Genomic DNA, 20,520 nt, shown 5'->3' with positions numbered 1-20,520 from the left:
AATTTGTGTATTTTTTTTTCTAACGGTCGCAAGGCTGCACTTGAGCGGAAAAGGTAAGAGTGAGACAGGAATATATGTGCCGAGGAAATGACTTTTACCGGCCATGTTAGTGCTGCACTAGCGTTAGCACTGTGCTAGCGTGTTGCTGCTGTGTTACTGACGTGTCCCAGTGATTTTTAGCGGTAAATTGTTTTTTTTTTTTTTTTTTTTTTTAACTGGCCTTATCAGCGTTAGCACAATACTAGCATTAGCGTCGCGCTACCGTTAGTGCTGCGCGAGTGTTAGCGCTAGTGTTAAACTCTTTCTGTGTACCGTCTTTCTTTGTAAATATCTCGTGTTTCGATGTGGGCATTTGCGCCTTTTACACAGCTGCGGCGTATGTATCTACCAAATGGTATTTCCTTTACAAGTGTACTTGGTGAGGCTTACAACCAGGTGCGGACTGTAGGCTGGGAATTACGGTATATATTTTTTGTGGTGCAAGTTTTCTCAAAGTTGTGGGTCTACACAGGCCTCTACCCGAAGACGGCGATTCCTCGTGTGGCCTCACAGACAACAGAAACAGTAATTCAATTATTTAAATTAAATTAATTTAATTACATTTAATTGAATTGGTAATCAAATTTAATTTGAACTTTGGACATGCTTTCATGTATTTTCATTTCTTTTTTTCCATGCACTGTTAACCTTCTCGCAATCTTGGTTTAGACGTCCCCAGTAGCCTGAATGTGGGCGGCGGGTCAGCCAGGGACCAGTCCAAGCGCCGCACGCTGACCGCCCCCGACATGAACCTGTCGCTGGAGCACAGCGAGGGCTCGCTGCTCTCCGACGACCTGGACATCAACGTCGACGACATCGAGACCCCCGACGACACCGACTCGCTGGACTTCGCCAGTAACGCCAACGAACTGGAGTGGGAAGGCGAGTGGACGCTTAGTTACTCCGCCGCGTGCTAATGACATCAAAAAGTCAAATATCAAAGACACAATACAGTTTCAATACGTATTTAACATTCTTAACAACAGCTACAAATATGTGTTGGAAGTACAGTGTAATACCAATACATAATGCTGTACCAAAAATGGTCCATATGAACAAAAAGTGTAATTCAGTAATCCCTCGTTTTTCGCAGTTAATTGGTACCAGACCCACCTGCGAAAAGTGAAAAACAGCAAAGTAGGGGTAAATTGCTTTTTTTTTTTTTTTTTTTTTTTTGCTTGATTGGTCCATAATCGTGGCGCTGGGGATGGCGCATTGTTACGTAGCAATCCGGCTTTTTTTTATAGGGGAGGGGGGTCAGAAATCTGCAATGCTCTGAATCCGCGACAAAGCGTAGCACTCACTTCCTGTTTGCATCCAGACGACACCCCGGTGGCCAGCGCCAAGTGCCTCCCGGGCGAAGGCGAGGAGGAGCGCGACTCGACGGGCCGCCTGTGGCGAACGGTCGTCGTGGGCGACCAGGAGCAGCGCATCGACATGCAGGTCATCAGGCCCTACCTGAGGGCGGTGACGCACGGAGGTGAGCCGCCACGCCGCCAGCGCGCCTCGGATGTCATAACTCACGTTTGCCCGTACCTGCAGAACGACCGACCTCCCCCTCGTCCATTTTGATGCGCCCCGATTACTTTATGATCTGATTCCTACCAATTATGAGGCGCTCCAATTATGATACAATACCAATCGCTTCAGTTATGTTGCAATATGATGCCATACACTCCGTGTGTGTTTCGATACAACTCTTATAAGAAATAATGCGTTTCACTCCAATTTTGAAACAATTTGTTATGATACATACAAAATTGTGGTACTATACAATTAACTACAACTAGGATGCTATTCACGCTAATTACAATATAAAATACTTTAGTTATTGTGCCATTAGATATTAATCACTCTCAAATATGGTACAATATGACCCCAATTCCAATGACGTTGGGACTTTGGGTAATACATAAATAAAAACAGAATACAATGATGGGCGTCACTGATGGTGTAGTGGTACACGCGCCTGCCTTTGCTGCAGGCAGCGTGGGATCGATTCCCGCTCAGTGATGCTGTCGATATCTGCCCCGCGACTGACTGCCAACCAGTTCAGGGTGTAGTCTGCCTTTCGCCCGAAGCTAGCTGGGATAGGCCTCTAGCTTTTCCGCAACCCTTGTGAGGATAAGCAGCTTGGATAATGGCATGACAGAATACGATGATGTGCAAATTGTGTTCAACTCGGATTTATTAGAATACGCAACAAAGCCAAGATATTTAATGCTCAGACTGATCAGCGTTATGGTTTTTACAAAATAATCATTAACTTAGAAATGGACGCACGGCTGCAACACTTTCCGAAAAAGATCATGTTTAGCACCTTTTCTCTTTACAACATTCAATAAACATTCGGGAACTGAGGACGTTAATCGTCGAAGCTTTGGAGGTGGAATTCTTTCCGATTCTTGCTTGATGTTCACGGTCAGCTGTTCAACGGTCCGGGGTCTCCGTTGGCACATTTTACGTTTGTAATGAAGCGCCGCACATTTTTGACGGGAGACATTCTCGCACCCGCACTTTTTTTACTATGAAGCCCCGCTGCAGTTATTATGATGATTTCATTCCCCCCTCCCCCCAATTCAGGCTATTACGGGGAAGGCCTGAATGCCATCATCGTGTTCGCGGCCTGCTATCTGCCTGACAGCAGTTGTGACGACTACTCCTACATCATGGAGAACCTCTTCTTGTGAGTACTTTGGCAGGAACGCCCACAGCCGGCTTTTGTTCACGCGCTCGTACGCGTGCGCGCAGGTACGTGGTGAGCAGCTTGGAGCTGCTGGTGGCCGACGACTACATGATCGTCTACCTGAACGGAGCCACGCCCCGCAGGAAGATGCCCGGCATCGGCTGGCTCAAGAGATGCTACCAGATGATTGACAGGAAGTAAGATTCTTGAAACAGCCAAAGGTGAAATGACGCTGGAAAGGAAACAAAAAAGTCAACGTCATTGCAGATTGAGGAAGAACCTCAAGTGTCTGATCATTGTTCACCCGACGTGGTTCATCCGGACCATCCTGGCCATCTCCAGGCCGTTCATCAGGTCAGTGACATGTTCTGGCAAAAACATTTTTTAAGGTTTTCTGTCATTTTGTCATCAAATTAGAGTAATATTGATCACTGACATTGAAAGTCCTAATCAAGACCTTTAATTTGAGGTATCACTCGAACGGCTTCGTTCCAAATTGATTTGAAACTGATTTCCTATGTAAATTTGGACGTTCAGCAGGCGCAGGTTGGAAATGTGGCTGCTGAGGGAAAAAAAGAAAAACCTTTATAAATTTTTGGCACGTTCAAAAGTGTTTAACAACATCCCAAAAAAAATCCATGAATAATAAACCTTGGTTTATTATAGGTATAGTAAGATGATAAATTAAAGGCTTCTGACAAAAAAAATTAACATACAATAACAAAATTAACAACACTGAATATATTAACTCAGTTCTGAGAAAATAAGTACTGCACAGTTATAGGAACATAACTCAGTAGCCCCCCCCCCAATTTTGCTTGTCAAAATTTGTTTCAACAAGTATTTATAAATAACCACTGACTAAAGTAATTATTACAATGTAAGTACCTATTGAATAAAGTCATTGTTATTACAATGTACCTAATTATTAAGCATCGCTTCCAAAAATTGGGACAATTGCTTAATAGATCCCAATTTTTAGAATCATATTTGTAAAAATAAATAAATAAATACCCAAATATTTAATTAATTGAATATTAATGAAATTACAATTATTGCAAGATAATTCATTATTATTATTATTAAAGGTTTCAGGGGGGAAAATGAATTGCACATATATAAAATGACCATGAATGTAGAATTACAAGTGCATGTTGCTGACAAAATAAGTTATATATCATTAAAAAATGAGTAATGCATTATTTTATGTGGAGCTGTGCTTCCAAGTATGTAATAATTGTTATGCAGAATGTGTAAAATATTGTCGCGTTTTGAGAAAATCTGACGGAATGGAAATGAGCTCATTATTTTCGGTCCCGCTATGTTTTGTTGAATAACTGCACTATTGTCACAGAGTTTGTAGTTTAATTTGAATCCATCTAAAAAATCGAATGTTTTGCCTGATCAAGTTGATTTGCCGAACGCGTCATTCTGCGCCGCAGCGTGAAGTTCCTGGACAAGATCCGCTACGTGCACACGCTGGGCGAGCTCCGCTTGCTCATCCCCATGGAACACGTGCAGGTGCCCGACGGCGTGCTGCAGTGAGTAGCCGAGCGCCGCCACCCCATAATACAAACACAACAACAAGAATAGCGTAAGTTACGTCATGCCGACTGTCCGTTCCGACTCTTTCAGGTACGATGACGAGAAGGTCAAAGCCAGGTGAGTGACGGCACAATTTAAGAACTTATGACGTTAATTACCATTTCATTTGTGCAACATCATGCTCATTGTAATGATTGAATTATTCATAAAAATATTTTGTTAAATGTGCTGTATTTTTTTAATTTACATTTTTTTCTATGAAGCTTTTAATTACGATAACGTAAGGTCATTTTTCTTCACACTATATTTTCATTATGTAAAATATGTATTTGTTTCCACAGAAGCCTTAAATCATAAAAAACTAATTTGTGTATTTTTATAATAATTTTCATGATGTATATATTTTTTTAATAAAATGCACGTTTTTGTTTAATCAGTCATTATTTCATTCACTAATGTAGTATTTTTAACTAATACTTTTCAAAATGTTCATGCTTTTGTTACATGCATTTAAATATAATAATGAATTCTCTCACTATTAAATAATAAATAACACAAGTTTCGTTCAGAGTACTTAGAATAATATGTTTATTCATTATGAATAAAATGTAACTTTCATTATATATTTTTAAAAAATTAAATAGCATATGATTTTGTTTTTCTGAGAAGCATTTAATTAGAAAAACAATTAAATAATTGGTGATTATTTGACACAAATGATAACTTTGCTTTTGTTAATATGGAGCTTAAAAGTGCGTCTGTTTGTGTGCAGACTGGAGCAAGAGCAGCAAAACGCCAACTTGCCGCCGCCAAAAGAAAGGTGACCTCATTCGGCACACGCACATTTTGACTTGTCAGCTAAACGGCGGTCACCAAGGAAACTGAAGATTATTACGTCATGCTTTTATGAGCGCTTTTATGCGCTACGATTAAGAAGTTTCGAACACGACACGACACCATTGGCTGTATTGTCACAAAAGGTTTCTGTGACAGTTTAACCCAGGAACAGACGATTACGGTTGTCCTGTTGACTCGGATTTGTTTTTCCCCCCGTCCTTCCAGGCCGAAGCCCGTGACGTCCGAGATTGGCCGCGACATTTGACATTCAAAGGTAAGCGTTTGCGGCAGGGGCGCTCAATGCGTCGATCGCGGGACGGCGCGCCGCCAAAAAAATAAATAAAAGACAGCGGCCGATGTTACCTCTAAACTGTGCGCGTGCGCAATTGTGCACCGCTCATGCAGTCTCTTCGGAGATATTCTGCGTTGCGCGCAAAAAAAAAAAATAATCCAATGCAAATTGAAAGTATAACATCCAGCTATTCATTTTGTGGCAACGTGATTCAATGAGTGAGGGATGACTGGTTGTTACATCCAATGGCACAATTCCCCTACGTACTGTAAAAAATGAAAAGAAGAAGCCACTGGTTTCTTTTAGGCAGCACACGGAAATTTCTCTAACAACGACCGCTGCTCCGCCACACTCTCTTTTTCCTAGTTTACCTTACACCCCCCTGCTCTTAAAGACGTACACTCATAATTACAAATGTGATAGTACTTACGCAGCCCATCTATGTGTTTTATAATGACAGCGTCCACCACCGCTGCTTTCGTCAGCAACACAGTCTGGGCAACGTAGAGCAAAGACGAGCTAGACATGCTGCTTATGTTTACATTTGATATTAATGGAGAACGTTTAAAAAAAGAAATGCCGTTGTTTTAAGATGCATTGCCTGTCGGAGTATGTGAATAATCGGAGAAAAAGTGGTTAAACCTGACGAGATTTTCTCTTTTCTGAGTGGGAAAGGGCTGGTCTGAAGCCAAAGTAGAAAGTGCAGGATGAGATGGTGTGTCATTTTCAAATTCCACCTTGGCACCCCCTGATCCAGGATGCAAGCACAGACAATACAGTGCACAAAAACCCAATTCTGTATTTTAAATATAGGAGGTAGGATAACATTACCCTTAAAATGGTTTGGGAGCATCATCATCATCCCCCCCACCCGCCCCCGGCATCAGTAGCTCGCAAGAGGCTGGTTGCTTGAAAAGTAGATCTTGTGGTAAAAAAGTCTGGGCACCCCTAGTTTGCGGGATGCCAGGCTAGCTGTTGTGTGTTGTCATTTCCATCCTCTGTTAGCATTAAGCTAGCAGACATTCAGTAGACAAATTGCAATTCGCTGTATTTGATGTTTAGTTTGACACTAAAATTCATCTACAAGTGGTTGCAGCAAGCAGTAGACCTCTTTTAAAAAAAAATAAGGAAAAATTGCTGCCGCAATGTAGCAGTCGTAGATCACATTTTTTATTTCAGCTCAGGGCATAAAAATGTTGAATATTTTTTGGGGGAAGTTGGATCACTCATAAAGAAGAATTACCACAGTTTGAACATTAATACTGTTCTTGAGTATGGAAAGTAATTACTTCAATAACCAATCAAATGTAGATGGAATGTACTGTATTTCAAAGTTCAATCCTAAACCTTACACGAAATGTACAAACAAAACAAAAAAAGCACAGTACTGTATTAAAAAAAAAAACAATATTAATAAACAAACTTTATGAACAGCGAAAAGATTTGCTCTATGTTCGATAGTATTTTATGTTTATTTGCATTTGTTTTCATACCACTAGAGAGCGCCTACGTTCCACCCGCGGTGCTCGAGTCGGAGCGCACTCAGACGAAATCTCTGCCGTCGAGAAGTTGCCGGAATGTCAGGGGAGGTTCTGGGCTCAGTGGGCCTGCTGCGCTACTTTGTTACAGTCGCTGGGGAAAGAGAGCAGCTGTGTGTGTGTGTGTGTGGGGGGGGGGGGGGTGCACAGTGAGCTATGACGTCAAACTCGCACCTTTGAGCAAGGCACGCCAACGTGGAGCCTCCGCACGTCACATCTCCGCTACTAATAATTATATATAACGCTGTATTGCAACTTGATAGATGTTATTAGTTATTTGGAACAGGCAGTGAAAAATACCGTTGAATAACGGGTCGCATGCTTACCCCCCACCCCACCCCCACACAAAAGACACGGTTCTCCTTTTACATCACGCGTCGCATTGACGCTGCGTTGGTAATCGAGCCGCTGAGAACTCGGCGCGGGCCACCTCCATTTTTGAAACTTTGAAGTACCGAAACGAATACGGAAAAGACGTCGTCTTTCAAGGGAATACCGGTCGAAAGCGAAGTTACTGCGATACTGCATTTCCCGCTTCGTCAGCACTGCGCTGGGTTAACTCAAATTCCAGAGTCACCATCCCCCCCCCCCCCCCCCCCCCCCCCCCCGAACACTACGTGACCTTCAAATACTTCAGAAAGTCAGGAGTGTCTTCGCGTGGGTGCCAGAGCTCTTTATGTTAGTATCAGTCAATGGTGCCCATACTTGGGCCTCGGGGACATTTGCGGTCCAGTGTGCATTTTTTTTGCAGCCCGTAGCCTGTACTGAAAAGAAATTCTGACATGTTTCCTGGTTAAAGGGGTAATCCACTCATTGAAAATAATGTATCAGTATAAGTCATGTCATTGGTACTGTAACTTTAAAATAAAAGATTTTCATCAGATATCATTACCACCAATTTTGAATATTCCCGGTCGCTGACATTTTGGCGAGTCGCATGACCTGCGTGCGCGGATGTGACGTGTCATGTGCTCAACCTGAGGCTCGTTACGTTCCCACGCAGCTATTGTCAGCGCTGATTTCTCCGATTTATCCTCATCTGATGAAGAAACAGAAGTATCGGTTGATGGGGAAGACGGAGGAATACCTCCATACAGATTTGAACCTGTGACTGTCGATAATGTTGAATATTCGGATGGTTCTTCGGAGCGGAATGACGCGGAGTCTTGAGTGCTTGGAGGCCTACGCGCGGGACATAAGTGCGTAAACAAAGGCTCGCTTGCGGCCGGCCCTCGGAGCACGCTTGCTCGCGGCCGGCTGCCGGGCGAAGCTCGCTCACTTGCGGCCGCCTGCCTCAGGTTGAGCACATGTCACATCCGCGCACGTAGGTCATGTGACTCCAAAATGTCAGCGACCCGAAACATTCAAATTTGCCGATATAAACAACCTTAAATGATATCTGATGAAAATCTTTATTTTAAAGTTACAGTACGAAGGAAATGACCCATCTGATACAGTTATTTTCAATGAGTGGACTTCCCCTTTAAGTATTGCACTTCATCGAGTATCTCTATTCATAAAGCCAAAATGAATAAAGATGGTTGTACTCTATGCTCGGTGTTCCGCTCTAATTTGTGACCCATATAAAACGTCATACAAGACACGTGATCGGGCGACTGCTCAGTGCACGGCCGGATATATTCACGTGGGATCCAGGGCTGCAGCCCACCCTGAAAAACTGAAAAAACCGAAGCCATTTTTTATGAGTTAGCCAAAAATGAGTTTGCACACGCTAGTTCTCAGTGATGAACTCTTCCATTAAACGGACAAAGATCCACGCTTAAAAGGTTGCAAAACAAAACCTCACTTGGGTTGAGTGTGTACCAAAAGATCTTTGACCTCTTTTTTTCCCTTATATGTGGTTAAAATTCCAGTTTTTCTCAAGGAATTATTCTATTTTGCTTTTTTTTTTTTTTTTTTTTGGTGACACTTGTACCAAAAGACCGAGCAGCACTTCACCTCTTTTTTACTTTGTACACTTGTACGATGGGAATTTATTCGAGTTCCGTCATGACGGATTAACTATGCACGCTTTGTTGCTTTACTTAACGTGTGCTAAGTCACATCCCAGCTCGGTGTGTGTGTGTCACATGATCCTCACACCTCATATTCCCCAGAGGACGCCAGCGTTACATAAAGCGCAGCTGTTAATCTTTTTAAGTCGTCCTGCATGCGACCGAATGTCTTCTATTTTTAACAGCGAGCCCCCAGGGCAATCCGGGCCGGGCAAATTGATCCGCGTCGCACTCGGTGTCCTGAAATGGGAGGAAATATGCGCCGCCCGCGTCCCGGCGCATCTCGTCGGCCTTCGGCTGGTCTGGAAAAGCTCAACGGGGTTTCGGGCCCGGGGGAAGACGCCCCGACACACTTTCGCTTCTTAAGCCGTAGCCGACATTTCATACGTTCCCCTTTCACCTCGGTTGATGCTGTGGCGACAACCGAGTTGAATTGAAATTCAGAGTTGAATCGCATTCTATTGTCAATCAAATACCGAGGCTACGGCGTCAATAAAAGTCGCCGCTTTCTCAGGCATCTTTCTCGTGGATACGCATACTGTAGCTACGTGCGCCGGCCGACAAAATAGATCCTGTTATAATATATCCCACTGGCTTAGAGCTCGCCGCAGTTTTTATATAGCGAGGGGAGAGGCGAGCCATGAACGACTCCAAAGTGCTTTATCCGGTGCTGTTTTAGCCCCCCCACGAATCGGGAAAACTGAGCGCGTTAACGCTCCAGCTCCATAATAAGGAATACATACTTTTTGCACGTTTCCAGCAGTTATCTTTGCGCTATAATTTATTTCGACGCAAATTTTTCTACTTGCAATTCGGCATCTGTGGGTTCACCGATGGTCCAATTCCCCCCCCCCCATTTTTTTTTGTTGGGTAGGGGGGCGGGGATAAATCCCAAAAATGCTTAAAATTTTGAAGGAACTGCACGTACGAGTTAGTATATTTGCCTGGAGGCATACTTTCATCCATCCATTTTCTTAGCCGCTTATCCTCACAAGGGTTGCGGGGAGTGCCGGAGCCTATCGCAGCTGTCAACGGGCAGCAGGCGGGGTACACCCTGAATTCGTTGCTAACGAGTCAAACAGCCGCACTCGCAATCACACCTACGGGCAATTTTAGCGTGTCCAATTAATGTTGCATTTTTTGGGGATGTGCAAAGAAACCGGAGCGCCCGGAGAAAACCGATGCAGGCGTGGGGAGAACATGCAAACTCCACACAGGCGGGTCTGGGATCGAACCCGGGACCTCAGGACTGTGAGGCCAACGCTTTCCAACCGAACCACCGAACCGCCGCATACTTTCATATTGTCTAATATTTAACCTGACGCTGACACTGACCCTGTTTTTAACCTGCACACAACATTGATGTATATTCTGTGATCATTATTATTATATTGGGATTGTGCTGTAATATTTCTGACAGTCTGCATTTTTTTTTTCAATTTTTCTCAATATAAGATTGGACACTAACACAATTGCGCGTGTTTGTATTGCAGATTTTCGAACGGTGACAACGGCTCAAGATGGCACGCGGCCCGACTGGATGTGGAACACGCAAGACAATCATTTGTCGCTCACATTGCGGTCAAGGATACGGTGTACTGTAAATACTTCATGCAAGCTCCAAATGAAAAGCTTTATTGCTTTAATGTGTACATATATATTTTTTTTTGAGGTGGGGAAAAAAGAGGTGTCTTACATATTTGGTTCTTATGAATGCCATGTGGTTGAGTCATGTGCAATGATGTCATTATTTTTTTGAACCCTCCGCGGACGAGGGCAGAAGTGGCATGCCCGGTGATGTCTATTTTCTTTCATTTACGTTGTTTTTGCCAGATGGAAATCAATGACAAATGAAGCTAATTCAAAGATGATAAAAGTCTTCTTACTAAAAATGGAACATCCTGTTCGTTATATTTAAAAAAAAAAAAAAGAAGTCAAGAAAGAATAAACGTGTCATGCCGCATGCCGTTGTAACCATCTACTTCCCTGTATGCAACCTTGACCCACTGGTACTTACCTCATTCGCTGAATGTTTTTTGGGACTTCCGGGTCGAAGTTATAAATAACATATGTGCACCTGATAGTCCCGTGACTGATTTACTACACCCTCGTTCGTCTTTAAATGAACGTTTACGGGCCACTATAAACACATTATAGCCGCGTTCACGTTCGTCGTTCGTGCTTTGGGTTATTTTCTGATTTTGAAACACGAGCCAGGTTGCTGGGCTTCAATACTAAATGCTAAACTTTGGATAGAAAAGAACATGGTCCAAAACATAAAGGAAGGAGACTGATAGGGACCGTTTAATTGGACCAAAGTAAGTCATTTCAGTCTACAATTAACTGATGAGGCTTTCTTTTGGTGATGAACTGACAATTTGGAGCTATTGGGGGGGAAAAAAACTGAATTGCTGTGACTGACTTGGTTTTCCCTGTAACTGGACCTAAATAAGTCATTTCAGTCTACAATTAACTGATGAGGCTTTCTTTTGGTGATGAACTGACAATTTAGAGTTATTGGGGGGGAAAAAACTGAATTGCTGTGACTGACTTGGTTTTCCCTGTAACTGGACCTAAATAAGTCATTTCAGTCTACAATTAACTGATGAGGCTTTCTTTTGGTGATGAACTGACAATTTAGAGTTATGGGGGGGGGAACTGAATTGCTGTGACTGACTTGGTTTTCCCTGTAACTCCAGACAAGATTCAAGTATGTGTGACAACGCTAACGCTAATCCCAAAGCTAAACCCGACCCCAACCCTGACTCTATAAATGCGAAGATTGAGATCAAGCACGATCCAAATCTTGACATCAACCACTGCTACGATCCCGATCCAAAAACCAACCCAACCCACACGCCAACGCTCATAAACTCTGCCCCAGTGTATATATGGTATATATGCAGTGTAATTATCTCTCACATACATGTAACATGTCTCAATTATATTTGTAATCATATCTGGGAGCAAAGTTCACTTCCTTGGCAAATATACGGGACGGAGATAAGATTTCATTTTTAACCATAACCAAACAGGAGCTTACAGTGCGTGCCGCGTTTAGTTAGTCAGCAGTTCGGACCCCTTAGAGACTTGCCCGGACCACCAGTCACATGGCACGCTGCCTCGCGGACCAATCGGTTGCAGTGGAAATTTGGATGACTCCCAGTGAGCTAAATATAGAGCCATAAAAGCGCCATCACGGGTTTCCCCTTGAAAACTCCCCGAATCTTTCGATTCGTTTGAAGAGGTCAGTTTAGGACGAGTCGCTAAAATCTCGTCCGTGTTGGCAGCTTGGCATCGAAGCACAATTTTAAGAAGCGTCCAAGGTGCCACATTCCTGCCCTTGCCCCTCCTCTCAGGTGGAAAGATTTTTTTTTTTTTTTGGGACCTCGCAACGCAAATGAGACCCAACCTCCTCCAGGAGAAGCGATCCGATTGGTGCTCCGGGCAGCTCTCATCCTTTAAATAGTCCATACTGAGATTGTCTATCAATGAAGTAGTAAAAGGGGGGAACGGTTGATGTCTGAGAGGGAGGAGGAGGCTTTGACAAGAGATTTAGCGCAGTGGGGTTCCCCATCTTTTATTTACTGAATTCCCCCCCCCCCCAAAAAAAAGGCGACCAACATGAAATTCATCATTGGCATTGGAGGGTGAGTTTGAGTGACTTTACACGCTTTCACGCTTCTTTTACACCCCAAGACATTTCCGATTGTCCATTCCGCAGAGTGACCAACGGTGGCAAGACCACCCTGACTAACAGATTGCTCAGGACGTTGCCCAACTGCTGCGTTGTGCACCAGGATGACTTTTTCAAGGTAAGCGTTGATGGCGATGAAGGTACGCTGCAGTGATTGCACTTAAGGACGCAAACCTAAAATTCTGTCCTGTCATGGCCGTATCCTAGTAACACAAGCGACTGATTGTCTCCTGGACAGCCCAATCATCAGGGCCCGGCGTCCCCGTCGTGAATTCCCCTAAAAACGTTTCCAGCTTTGATTGGCTACCAAATCAAATGTAGAGTTGTTTGTGTTTTTCATTTTTACTGTGCGCTGTGGAGGAAACTTAGCAACTGAGCCAGGGTGTCCTCTGCCTTTCACTCACAGTCGGCTGGGATAGCCACCCGTGATAGAAACGGTAGAGAATGGACGGACAAAAATGTTGAAGGGATTCCACAGACCGGGTATCTTACGGCAAAAGGATGGCTTCAAAATATTTCACTGGGGTGTCCGTTGGATCATGTGCAACGGGTATCTTAAAGGGCAGAAATGTAAAAGTGGGATGAGATAAAAGTTTGTGCCGGTGGGAGAAGTGGGGGTCACTCGACAGATCCTATGAACTAGCTATCAACCGCTACTATCAAAAGTTTCAGTGAGGGTCATTGATAGTGTAGTGGTGCACATGGATGATTGTCTAGTCAAGGAACCTAGTCAAGAACTGTCTCAAAATGGAGGGAAATTCCATTCATGTTCTACCTTGAACCTTGTACAAAGTCCATTCCAAAACATTGTGGGCAAAAGGCAGAAGACACCTTGATTCTGACCCCAGTCAATCGCAAGACATCACACTCAACTACAGTAACTGAGTGGGAATCCGCCGTGTCTACCACTACACGTTCAGTGATCCCTGATCCAAAGGATCAAATAACAACCCCCCCCCCACCAATTCATTTACTTTCTATCCTGAAAGGGACACAGTCGATGGGATTTGTTGGATTAAGCCCCTGAAATGTTTTTGTCTCCCCCTTTTCGATCTCTCTCCTCCTCTGAAATATCGAAAATCTGCTACCCCTCTTTTGCGTCACCTTTCTATGAGCTAGTTCCAGGTATCCCCCAAATTAACGTTTGAAAAACTTTTTCTTTGGAGCCTCATTTTTTCCAAATTAAACCCCTAAATGTTTTTACCTCATCCCTGTTTTGGTGCGCAGGTTTTTCCAAATTTAAGACTCGAACTTACCTGGTTTGCAGAGCCTTCAAATGAACCCCTGAAATATTTTTCATTTTTATTTTTGTCGTATCTCTCTTGCTTCACCAATCTGCAAGATACCCGATCTGTACAAATTAACCCCCAAAAACATTTTACCTTAGCTTGTCCCTCTTCTGCTACGAGACACCTTGTACAGCCTCATAGCGTTCTTGCCTTGTCCCTCTCGCAATCTTTTCAAGGATCACTGCTCTGGAACGTGACCACGCTTCTAAATATGCTAAACTGTCCCTTTCCGAATCCAACCCAAATAATCCCCTCAAAGATCTTGCACTGTTTTGGGTTGGAGTCGGGTCCTTGACTTGCCCTGTCCAGGCGTGATCGACTGCGACGGGTTACTAGGTTGCAGCAATGTTTCACTGGTGACTGTTATTTCAGAAACCCGATCAAATAGAAGTCGGGGAGGACGGCTTTAGACAGTGGGATGGTAAGAATGGATTTTCGTGTAGGAAAACCATATGCAGTAATGTACATTTCCTTTCCTGCACATTTCCCTTTTGGTTTGGTAACCAGCCAACCCTAAACCTAAAAAATGATAAATTGACACGGTGTTCCATATGAATACCAGAGACGTTTACTAACAGTGACTAATGAGTGTTAACAGCACATTGGTGAGGCGCAATGTGCTTAGACCGGTTTTTGTTTGTCTTTTTTTTTCCCCCCGCCAGTCATTTCGGCCCTGGACATGGAGGCCATGGTCAGCACGGTGAAAGGCTGGCAGGAAAACCCAATCAAGTTCGCCCGCTCCCACGGCGTCAGCCTGTCACCCGAAGCCGAGGAATGCGACTCGGACCATAACGGGATCCATATTCTCATCGTGGAGGGCTTCCTCATCTACAACTACAAGTGGGTCACCCTCCTGCTGACACGTCATTGGTCACATCAAGACCTGAAATGCACTTTATAACGGGACCGCATATCTCTGCAGGCCTCTTATCGACATCTACGACAGGTGTTTCTACGTTTCGCTTCCTTATGAGGAGTGCAAGAAGAGAAGAAGGTACCGTCCTCAGCGGTTCATCATCACAACAACCGCCGCCGTGATGACAGTCTTCTGATACGATTCTGATTTCTTTCTCCGCAGTACGAGAACGTACACCGTTCCTGACCCTCCCGGTCTGTTTGATGGCCACGTCTGGCCCATGTATCTGAAGCACCGCAAACAAATGGAGAGCCAGTGTGACAGAATAGGTATGTTAAGGCCTCCCTTTGGAAGGCTCTGTATCACTCGAAAAAAAAAAAAAAAAAAAAAATGTGCCATCGGAAATGTTCTAAAACTATACCGCTAATCTGTCCGACTCACTGAATAGGATAGGTCAAGCCTGTCTACTGACTGCTAAACCTGGCTAATCCTTGGATTACAACTATCTCAAACTAAAAACGAGACAATTTAGCAATAACAGAACATGCTAGCTTTGTAATTACAGTACTGGGCAATGTATAACCTAACCCTACTGAAGATAGCCTACCTATGCAGATTAGCTACTGACTGAACAGAAAATAATAGATTGCTAGTTTAGCCTCAATGCTAAACTAACGTGGCTAATTGGACCAACGAACACGGCGAGTTTTTTTATGTAATAGAACAAGATATGTTACCAAATTAGCCTTACTGGACAGAAAAGAATAAGCTGTAATGTCAGGCTGCATGCTAAACCAACTTAGCTAATAGCACAAATGCAGAAAATTAATCAGAAGAAGAAAAATTAGCAAAACTTCAGACACAAAAGAATATGCTATATAACAATACTAATGTACAAGCGACCCTACCTGCTATAGCTCGTCTGGCTGCAAAGATTAGCTAATTACGTGACGGAAAAGAATAGGTTGCTACGTTAGCTTGACTACTAAACCAAGCTAATCACTGGACTGAAGAGAACAAACCCAAAACCCTAAAATGAAGAGTCCAACAGATTTATAATATGAACATAGACATATACAATGTGCTCCCTCTGATATGGTTTTGTAGCCATTTGTTGCTCGACGGACTCACAGAGGCTAGTAAAGAAAAACAAACATTACTCCAAAACCACAATTTGCTTTCCACTTGGGCGAAGCAAGGATCTGCTTCCCAAAACGGCGGCGAAACGACCGACTTTTTGGCATGACCATTTTATTGTTTCGCCGCCAAGACAATCCCTCGCTCGCACCGAGCGCAAAATTAGCTTGTCTGCAGCCTCTGTCACGTCCGAAAAGCTGACCAAGCACAAACTGTTCCCTGCTATTTAGAGCACCTCGACGGAATGATGTCGAAAGACGACATTTACTCCGTCGTGTTTGAGAGCATCCAGAATGCCCTTCTCAACAACTCATAGGTACTGTACATTTATTATGATTCTTATTATTTTCATGCGTGTCATAATCATTGTGTATTATTTTCCACATTACATTTTGTATATTTATTAAAATATTCATGAACTTTTTTTTTTTTTTTTTTTTTTTGTCTTTTCACAGCAGGAACCCGGCTGGCAGGATCTCGTGTATAGATAATGTAAATAACGACGACCATTTTGATGACACGTACGCCTCGTAGGATGTGTAAATAGTTGTGCCGAGCAGCACACACCCTCTTTTGTATCAATGTCCCCAAAAGTTAAAAAGCCACCCGTGCCGTCGGCTCGGGTTGAACCGACATCACAAGCACATAAAGTCAACAGAGGAATGCAACAACCTGTTTCCTGTTGTCTTTTTCACACACTAGCACTTTTATAACAATATAGATTAGATCAAGTCCAATGACATAAACTTTTTTTTATATGATCTAAACCAACTTCCAGGGGAGAAAAAAATTGTGACCTTGTATTTTTTTTTTTTTTGCTACATTTTGTCTGCATTAAAAGCTGCCTTGAAATGCCAGGAGACGTTTTAAATCTCTAAAATTACTGGTTACGTACGTTTCCTTGAGTTGAACCTTGAATGCAATGTCAAATATGACACATTAACATAATATGGCCATTTGTCATGAAAAAACACACAGCACACCTCCAATAGATATGTAAGAGTTGTTAGTAAATTTTACTATTTTATTTATCTATTTAATTTTAGATGATTGCAAATCCATAACAAATATTTGTTTTTCTAAATCTAAATATATATGTACCGTAATTCCCGGCCTACAGAGCGCACCTGGTTATAAACCTCGGTACACAGAAAGAGTTTAACGCTAGCGCGGTGCTAGCATTAGCGCGGCGCTGGCGTTAAAACTATTTCTGTTTACCGAGGGTTATAACCAGGTGCGGTAACGCTAGCGCCGTACTAACGCTACCGCCGCGCTAACACTGGCGCCGCATCACCACATAAACCGCAGGGTTGAAAGCGTGTGAAAAAAGTAAAAGTAATTACGGCATGTATGTACATGTTTATTGTACATACATGCATGTACTTACATATGTACATATGTTTAATTTATATAGTCTTTTTCTTTGCAAATAATTCATTATATTGATGATATATAGCATGTTGTGATATATTGTATATTTTAAATATCTAATGAACAGGAAATGTTTAACATTTTGCTTTGTCTTGGCTCATCGGGGTAATTTTATTTCAGTTTTCTCACAGAGACAAAACACGTAAATATAGAGTGCAGCTTCTAAATGGCGATCTTATTCAAATGAAAAAAATCCAATGTGAAAAAGTCAGTGACCTCTTGTTAAATCACAAGATTTTTTTTTTACCTGGTAATTCAGTACCTAATTATGATTAGCTATGATTTGATGCATGGGAATGCTCGGTCTCATGTGTCAGCCGAGGGGCCTGCCAGTTCCCCAGACCCGAATCCAATTGAGTATGCGATCGGCATCATGTATCGTACAATCCACCAATGCGACGTCACACAACAGATTGTTGAGGAGTTAGATGCTCCTCTGATCCAGGTCTGGGAAGAGATCCCTCGGGGCCACATTCAGTCTCATCAGGGACGTGCCGAGGCATTGCGGTACTCTACAGTACTGGTACATGGAGGCTACTCACACTACCGGAACTCATTTTGACCCGTCTTACGGGATTTCAACTGAGGGCAGATCAGTCTGTGATCTGATTTTCCTCGTTGATTTTGAGTATCAGTCTCAATCCAGACCTCCGCGGGATGAGGATTATGATGTCCATGAACCATTCTTGGGTTATTTTATCAACACATCAACACATAGAAAAATATTATGACATGTATATGGTTGTCTAATGGTCTGGGGCTGCTTTGCTTTTCAGAACCTGGACAATTTGCTGCGATGGAAAAATCTAGAACTGATTTTCCGGGCCGTCAGTTTGAGTTTTGCATTGTTAGCATTAAGCTAGTATAACAAGCTAGTCAAAATTAATACGTTATGGTTAAATACAAATTCACTCGTAAGTCTAGCTGCTAAAATTTGATTTATAATGTAATATCTGAGTTGAATAAATATGGAAACTAAGCATGGTTTTTTTTTTTTTTTTTTTTTTTTCAAAACACTGTCAATGCATTTGAACAAAATGTACAGTACGTCTGCTGTCAAATCGATAAGAGTATGTTCCAAAACCATATTGAGGGGATCTTGTGATATGTTTGGGGGGCGCGGGGTGGTCTCGACATGCCAGCCCTTGAGTAGATGGCAGCTGGCCTGACACGTTATATTCTGGCCAAGTGCCTGAGGTGTCAGGAGGGAGGCAGTTATTTTTAAAAACATGCCACCGGACCACGAGTCTGGGGGGGGGGGGGGGTGGAACAGCTCAACGTCAGCCGCTGCCGTAGCAACCACCCAAAAATACAGTCGGCCCATCCTTACATGGTCGCCACGGGAGATGAACGTGGCGATGACTTGAGCGTCCTGAGTGAACGCCGTCATTCGCGTCATTAAATAATAATAATAATAATAAGTGCAAACTCCTCCAGCCCCTTTGAAACATTTTTTCACAACTTACGAGGCACAAAAACAACATGTATTCAAATATAGACTTATTTTATCCAAATGTAATAAATAATGATGAGTCCATTTTTGTTGTACTCAAAAGTGAGAGAGACAAATTCTACGTTCCTTGAGATTTTCATGCAGATATTTCTCAAGTTATAACTTGACATATAACATTTTTCTTTAAAATTGTTTTATATTTTGAGGAAAATTTTATTCTTTATTAATATTTTGATCAAGATTTTTAAGGCGTATCTATTGGTATTAATTTATTTTAAAGTTAATAATAATGATGAAAATGTTTTTTTTTTTCAATAAAAATTTCCAACATGAGAATATAGTGTATTTTTCCATTTAAAACAAAGTTGTATTATTGACAAAGAAATGTTTGTTTTTTAAATTTAATGTTAAAATTTTTTCAAGCACATTTTTGTATTTTTATATATTTATTTTTATTAGAAGTTTCATTTTATTAATAAAAATATTTTTGCTATAAAGTGGATTATGTCATTGTATTTTATTCAAGACTCAAATTAACAATTTTTTGATTAAAAAAATACTAATCAAACAATCAGCAGTCCCATAAGTTAACATAATTTCTGTATGAGCATTGTATTACAAATGCAGTTATAATATACATAATGAATAAATAACAAAATTCAAAATAGTCCCAGTTTTACATACACACAACAACACAACAAAATTGGTGGCCCCCGTCATCGCACTTCCAAATCACAGATGTCTAAAAAGTCATGAATAACATTGTATAACTAAGCAGAACTGCACAAAATGTCAATCAAAAAGATTATAAAGTTCACTTTCGATTGACACGGCCATTCATAAACGCCCTTTTATTGTTGGACTTTGCCATGCCACTGTCATGTGTTTTAAATTATGTTTATATTTTCTCATTATGTTGACTTGAAAACTTTCCAAACACGCACGCACACAGACATGTTGCTTTCCTAGAATAAACTATCAAGTGTCCTTTGCGGGCACACTGATGCTTTTAGAGACAAAGTCACGAGACGAAAAGTGAAGGCTGCTGTGTAAAATTCTCACACATCTATCTATCTATCTATCTATCTATCTATCTATATCTATCTATCTATCGATCTATCTATCTATCTATATCTATCTATCTATCTATCTATCTATCTATCTATCTATATCTATCTATCTATCTATCTATCTATCTATCTATCTATCGATCTATCTATCTATCTATCTATCTATCTATCTATCTATCTATCTATCTATCTATCTATCTATCTATCTATCTATCTATCTATCTATCTATCTATCTATCTATCATCTATCTATCTATCCTATCTATCTATCTAACCTGATCTGATCACACATTGCACGATAAGGTTTTCAGCATCTCACCTGCAGAGTGCAGCTCTTATCATTAAGTTCCATAAATCATCATCATCATCATCGTGGCCATGGAGGACACCTACAGATTATAACAAATATCCAAAGTGTCACGTATTGAAGTGCAATTTTTATTTCCATAGCATAACGTTAAAGAGGTTAGTTTGCTTCATTTTTTGGTGTGGTACCATTTTTGATGTGATTGCTTCACTTTGCGCGCGCAATTCAAGTCTCAATTCAGCATCATATCATATATAATACTTACTGGCAATTATTTTGTGCCTTTTACATGTCCTGCTCTGGGAGGTCTGGTGCCAAACCAGTGCCC

At 41.9% G+C, this 20,520-nt stretch overlaps 2 protein-coding genes and 1 long non-coding RNA gene across 6 annotated transcripts in view; 2 read left to right on the top strand and 1 right to left on the bottom strand.

Annotated features, from left to right (window-relative positions):
* The window catches only part of LOC133510448 (caytaxin-like), a 20,666-nt gene extending 9,638 nt beyond the window's left edge, over positions 1-11,028 (top strand). For all 3 annotated transcript variants that reach the window (XM_061838345.1, XM_061838344.1, XM_061838346.1), the window contains 11 exons: positions 512-564; positions 709-921; positions 1,361-1,519; positions 2,623-2,725; positions 2,791-2,922; positions 2,993-3,079; positions 4,168-4,266; positions 4,361-4,387; positions 5,043-5,090; positions 5,333-5,381; positions 10,446-11,028. In XM_061838345.1, coding sequence (XP_061694329.1) covers positions 512-564; positions 709-921; positions 1,361-1,519; positions 2,623-2,725; positions 2,791-2,922; positions 2,993-3,079; positions 4,168-4,266; positions 4,361-4,387; positions 5,043-5,090; positions 5,333-5,372 — 961 coding nt within the window. In that variant the 3' untranslated portion in view covers positions 5,373-5,381; positions 10,446-11,028. The remainder of the gene's footprint in view (positions 1-511; positions 565-708; positions 922-1,360; positions 1,520-2,622; positions 2,726-2,790; positions 2,923-2,992; positions 3,080-4,167; positions 4,267-4,360; positions 4,388-5,042; positions 5,091-5,332; positions 5,382-10,445) is intronic.
* LOC133510451 (uncharacterized) lies at positions 2,876-20,520 on the bottom strand. Its single transcript, XR_009797610.1, has 3 exons — positions 20,458-20,520; positions 20,205-20,274; positions 2,876-2,957 (listed from the first exon to the last, which is right to left on the bottom strand). It is a non-coding gene; the product is annotated as an uncharacterized LOC133510451 (long non-coding RNA).
* LOC133510450 (nicotinamide riboside kinase 2-like) lies at positions 12,565-16,831 on the top strand. 2 transcript variants are annotated; one of them, XM_061838350.1, is made up of 8 exons: positions 12,565-12,602; positions 12,677-12,767; positions 14,311-14,359; positions 14,601-14,778; positions 14,861-14,932; positions 15,017-15,123; positions 16,162-16,247; positions 16,390-16,831. In XM_061838350.1, the coding sequence occupies exons 1-7, from the start codon at positions 12,577-12,579 to the stop codon at positions 16,245-16,247; spliced, it is 609 nt and encodes a 202-aa protein (XP_061694334.1). In that variant the 5' UTR covers positions 12,565-12,576; the 3' UTR covers positions 16,390-16,831. The 2 variants fall into 2 exon arrangements, with proteins under 2 accessions (XP_061694334.1, XP_061694333.1); XM_061838349.1 differs by having other exon boundaries at positions 16,387-16,831.

The sequence above is a fragment of the Syngnathoides biaculeatus genome, chromosome 13, assembly GCF_019802595.1.
Source record: "Syngnathoides biaculeatus isolate LvHL_M chromosome 13, ASM1980259v1, whole genome shotgun sequence".
NCBI classification, from domain to species: Eukaryota; Metazoa; Chordata; class Actinopteri; order Syngnathiformes; family Syngnathidae; genus Syngnathoides; species Syngnathoides biaculeatus.
This window is presented reverse-complemented; position numbering and strand designations above follow the sequence as displayed.